Raw genomic sequence first — 5,450 nt, 5'->3', positions numbered from 1 at the left:
ATATATTAGATGAAGAATATTCGATCGACTCCCTAGACTTTACCACCGCTTGGTTAGCCTCAAGTCAAAACAGCATGTTGAAGAGGACAAACTTGTCTTTGAGTGCCGCACAACTTGACATTTCTCCACTTCACTGTTTATAGTCTATTGCGTACGCAGATTTTTTTTTTTAAGTGTGAATGATTAAACAAGCAAACAAATGAATAGATCATCACGATAATGTCATATTATAAAATACTACAATTTTAATATAATCTTACTATTAACGTAGATATAACACATTATTATTAATTATTACTATTATTATATAGTCACAAACCTTAGTGTTGACCAACTTATTTAGTTGAAACTCATATTGGGAGGGTTAAATCACATGCGCCGGATCAGTGAGCTGGCAGTATTGCCAACTTTCAACATTAGTATATACTCTATAGACTATTATTAAGCCAAAATTACGTTTTCGTTTCAATTTATTTATTTTTATTTTTATTTAGTTTGGAATTTAGAAAATAAATGATCTTAAATTTAAAAGATGTAAAGTGTATTTAAATGTTCTTTAATCTTATAATCTTAAGCATATTATGTGAATAGTTGAAATTAAAATATTATTAAAAAGGGAAGAGATTTTTTTTTTAAAAAAAAAAACTGTATCAAACAAATTGAAATGGAGAGAACAATATATTTATTAAATACTAATATTTATTTTGATTTTCCACCAGATATATAAAGTCTGACTAAATCTGAATGCGCACTTCAAACTCATTTGAAGATGACACTCCCTTCTATACTAGGGCTCGGTACCTAAGATCTCAATTTAACGGGTGTACCACTCTACCACAACTTATGATTTTTTTATAATTTTGTTTGCACATTAAGTATCTATATTATACTACAGAAGTCACATGTCAACCCATTAGTGCTAGGGTAGGAGAAAACTTTATTCAAAAGCTTTTTGGATTACTTACTGCCTTGCTTCAATTATAAATCATTTCCTACATCCAGCTTACTCTTGGAGCTTATCTTTTCATTTTTATCTATTTAAAGCACACCGTTTTCTTGATTTTCCAATTCTGCTGGAAACCAAACAAACAATATCAAATTCAAGTATGTACTATACCATTTTGTTGGTACATTTTCTTTGTTTTATCACCTGTTTATTTTATTAGTTCATAATTTTAGGTGAAATACCAATATCTTGAAATTTTGTTTTGCAGCATATAGAAAGGCTATGGGAGAAGTTGTTGCAGAAGATGATTTGTATACTAAAGATGGCACAGTTGATTTCCGAAATAATCCTGCTAAGAAGAATGAAACTGGAACTTGGAAAGCTTGCCCTTTTATCTTAGGTACACTCAAATAAAAAAAATTCCTTTTTTTTAGAACATTATTTGAGTGTTTTTGGTTAAAAATTGAAATTTTTTGAAGTGGGGTTGTGTTGATTCTTGATATTTGTTGGCAGGAAATGAGTGTTGTGAAAGATTGGCATATTATGGTATGAGTACAAATCTTGTTTTGTATTTCAAGAATAGACTCAACCAACATAGTGCTACAGCTTCAAAGAATGTCTCAAATTGGTCTGGAACTTGTTATATTACACCCCTAATTGGGGCATTTCTAGCAGATGCTTATTTAGGAAGATACTGGACAATTGCTCTTTTCTCAATCATCTATGTAATTGTAAGTTTTATCATCTGTTTTTGAAGTACATTTACTGTTTACTCTAACTCTGTCACTTGCCTTAGAAACTAAAAGAAGAAAAACTTGGTCTAAGTTAAACATATTATGTGCAGATGCTCAATATGATCAATATGAGTAGTTTTAGTTTAGACTCCACACATGTGTTAAAAGATCTAGTAAATATGTACAAATATTAAATTTCGAGCCCAGTAACTCAAATGGTCAATGAGTTCAGTTAGTATCTGAACACATAAACTTCAAATCCGTGGGTCTGCATATGCTGATTCAGATATGCTGAACGTGTATAGGATGAATAATCAGGGGTAAAATGAATAATTTTCGGAGCCTATGATAAGGTTCCTTGACTAATTTGTCAAGTTATAATGATTCGTGTATAATTTAAAGAAGGTTGAACCCATCCGGAGACACCTAGAGTTGGCACAATTTTTCACTTAGACACCTAAACTTATTGTTGTTCTGATTAAACACTCAACCTATTCAAAAGTGTCAGAACAATCCTAAGTTTAGGTGTCTAAATGAAAGAATAAATATATACATAACCAAAGTTTCAACTTAAATTCCTTTTATGTGAAACTTAGAAGCATATACTCTACCCTCCCTAGACCTCACATGTGGGATTACACTGGATTTGTTGTTGTTGTGAAACTTAGAAGCATAAATATATGTCTCTTGCAGGGGATGACTCTGTTGACATTGTCAGCTTCTGTCCCTGGCCTAAAGCCAAGTTGTTCTGGGGAAGATGTCTGTCATCCAAAGGAAGTGCAAACTGCAGTTTGCTTTGTTGCACTTTACCTCATAGCATTGGGTACTGGTGGGATCAAGCCCTGCGTTTCATCTTACGGGGCAGATCAGTTTGATGATTCTGATGAGGTTGAGAAGAAACACAAATCATCTTTCTTTAACTGGTTCTATTTTTCGATTAATATCGGTGCTCTTGTTGCTTCTTCTGTGCTGGTTTGGATACAAGATAATGTGGGGTGGGGATGGGGTTTTGGAATTCCAGCAGTGACCATGGCCATTGCTGTAGTAAGCTTCTTTTCTGGTACCCGATTGTATCGTAACCAGAAACCTGGAGGGAGCCCTCTGACACGCATATGTCAAGTGCTGGTTGCATCCTTCAGAAAATTTAAAGTTAATGTGCCTGAAGAAAAGTCTCTCTTGTATGAGACCACAGATGCAGAGTCTGCAATCACGGGGAGTCGCAAGCTTGATCATACAAAAGACCTTGGGTGAGCATCTGTAAGCTAGTTATGCCTTTTCTCTTTTTTTTCGGGTGTTGGCTTGTGTTTACACAGTTCCATGGAATGATTCTTGAATGATAGCTAACAAATTATCCATTTAAATCAAATGATTTCTATAATTATTTGTGATACAATGCATTTTCCTGAAGAACTAGCTGCTGTTAATATCCATGAAGAGTTTATATGCTTTTACCTCACGAGTAATCTGCATGTCTCGGTATGTACAATTATCTAGTAGAAAACGTATTAGTATTATCATCTTTATTACAATGAAAGATTCAATGTTCTAGTGATACTTTACTAGACTTGGAAACATGTACACCGTGTACTTAACTTATTGGACCGTCGTCTTTGCTGTCCACATTGCCTGATGTCAAATTGTATCAACTTTCTTTTCATTTTTGATAGTTTTCCTATTTGCAATATGGTAAATGATGAAACTAATGATTTACACACTGATGAAATGATGCAGTTTCTTTGACAAGGCAGCAGTGCAGACAGAATCCGACCATACGAAAGGCAATATAGACTCATGGAGACTTTGCACTGTGACCCAAGTTGAGGAGCTCAAATCCATTATACGGTTGCTACCAATTTGGGCCACGGGGATCATATTTAGTACTGTATATGGTCAAATGAGTACCTTGTTTGTGTTGCAAGGAGCGGCCATGGACACTCGTGTGGGAAATTCCAGCTTCAAAATTCCACCAGCATCGCTTAGCATTTTCGACACCCTCAGTGTCATATTCTGGGTTCCCATCTATGACCAATTTATTGTCCCAATTGCTAGGAAGATAACAGGTCACAAGAATGGCTTGACACAACTACAGAGAATGGGTACAGGCCTCTTCATATCCATCTTTGCCATGTTATCTGCTGGGATTCTGGAGTTCTATCGGCTAAAATATGTGAAAAGGCATAACTACTACGAACTGGAAGAGGTACCCATGACAATCTTTTGGCAGGTTCCACAATACTTCCTTATAGGTTGTGCAGAAGTCTTCACATTCATCGGTCAGTTGGAGTTCTTCTACGAGCAAGCACCTGATGCCATGAGAAGTTTGTGTTCAGCTTTATCACTGACCACCGTTGCACTTGGGAGTTACTTGAGTTCTATGCTTGTGACTATTGTCATGAACATTACAACCAAGAATGGAAAACCTGGGTGGATACCGGATAACCTGAACTACGGTCACATTGATTACTTCTACCATCTTTTGGCTGTGCTTAGTGTACTGAATTTGGGAGTTTATCTCGTGATCGCGAAGTGGTATACTTACAAAAGGCCAGTGGGCACTCTGCGTTAAATTGTTGAAGTAAGTGGCTTGATTAAAATTGTAAGCTTTTCAATTTTTTTGGTTTAAAAGAGTATTCAAGAACTTGTAAATATAGTTTGTATGGAACATGACATGTTGTACACAAGCATATTTGATGTGAACTGGTCACCATTATTATACATATAAATGTCTATATGATCTGTTAAGCTTGTAAGACCTTAAGGTTAAGGCGGATAAATTATTTTCTTGTGTTTGGTATGTAAGCAGAAATATTATCCCAAGAGTATTGTATATTTCTAATTTATGCAAATACATGTGGGGTAGATTTTGAGGGAGAGCATATATACAAATACAACATTTAACCTAATTATGAGGAATATTCAAAATATCATTTGCAATAAGAGCCAATATCCCCAATTTCCGGTCCACCAACATCACATGCAAGTCATAAAAAATTGGGAAAATTTCAGAAATATATAGTTACTTAGCCTATATGGAAAAATAAGAGTCCAAAACTTACATTATAAATTTTTAGCCCAAAACACAAATCGATATACAACACTATGCATATGGTATACCATAATATACAAATTTTTCATATTTTATTTTTTACAAAAATATTTTAAAACCTGATATACACTATTATACATCCAATATATAATATTATACGAAATAATAAGAAATGTTTATATGCTCATATATGTTAATATACAATATTATACATTATCATATAAGAGATCGAATTTCCTTAAATTCAAGCATCATATTCATCCAAAAGCTACATCAAATCATCTAAAATTTCATATTTGGGCTCCTCAATGCGTAGTCAATCTTTTGCAACAATACTCACTTCAACAATGGCAATGGCTGGGTATGGCTTCAACGAAATGCAATAGTACTTCATGATAACTCCAATAACAGAGATAAAACAATAACTTAATATATAAATTTCTCCAAAAATAGGGGTTATTATCAATTACTTAGTTATATATACATATGAGACCATTCATTTCACTCCGAATAAGTAAAGCAAACAAATTAGTTAATTATTGTCACCACCATTGATGCAATAGCTACTTTCATCAAAGAAACTACCTTCAATTAACAAATCAACTAATAAAATCACATCTAAGAATTTCAAAAAAGGGCAAAGAATGAAATATGTATGAGAGAGAGAGTGTGTTTTGGGAGTAGGGAAGAGAGAGGAAAAGAGAAAGATAAATACATTAGTGGC

At 33.9% G+C, this 5,450-nt stretch overlaps 1 protein-coding gene across 1 annotated transcript; it reads left to right on the top strand.

Moving 5' to 3' along the window:
• Positions 1 to 855: 855 nt before the first annotated feature.
• LOC102583861 (protein NRT1/ PTR FAMILY 8.1-like) lies at positions 856 to 4,474 on the top strand. Its single transcript, XM_006350759.2, has 5 exons — positions 856 to 1,104; positions 1,215 to 1,346; positions 1,460 to 1,677; positions 2,374 to 2,927; positions 3,412 to 4,474. Exons 2-5 carry the CDS (start codon positions 1,229 to 1,231, stop codon positions 4,244 to 4,246), a joined length of 1,725 nt encoding a protein of 574 aa, XP_006350821.1. The 5' UTR covers positions 856 to 1,104; positions 1,215 to 1,228; the 3' UTR covers positions 4,247 to 4,474.
• Positions 4,475 to 5,450: the final 976 nt, after the last annotated feature.

Source organism: Solanum tuberosum, unplaced genomic scaffold, assembly GCF_000226075.1.
Source record: "Solanum tuberosum cultivar DM 1-3 516 R44 unplaced genomic scaffold, SolTub_3.0 scf00128, whole genome shotgun sequence".
NCBI lineage: Eukaryota > Viridiplantae > Streptophyta > Magnoliopsida > Solanales > Solanaceae > Solanum > Solanum tuberosum.
The sequence above is the reverse complement of the archived record's forward strand: the minus strand, read 5'-3'. Positions and strand labels throughout refer to the sequence as shown.

What these genes read in the sequence shown, in the direction of transcription:
- LOC102583861 (XM_006350759.2), top strand. Translation starts at nt 1,229, where the DNA reads ATGGGAGAAGTTGTTGCAGAAGATGATTTGTATACTAAAGATGGCACA. An exon ending in TCTCAATCATCTATGTAATT is followed by an intron (nt 1,678 to 2,373) that starts GTAAGTTTTATC and finishes TGTCTCTTGCAG; the next exon opens with GGGATGACTCTGTTGACATT. An exon ending in GATCATACAAAAGACCTTGG is followed by an intron (nt 2,928 to 3,411) that starts GTGAGCATCTGT and finishes GAAATGATGCAG; the next exon opens with TTTCTTTGACAAGGCAGCAG.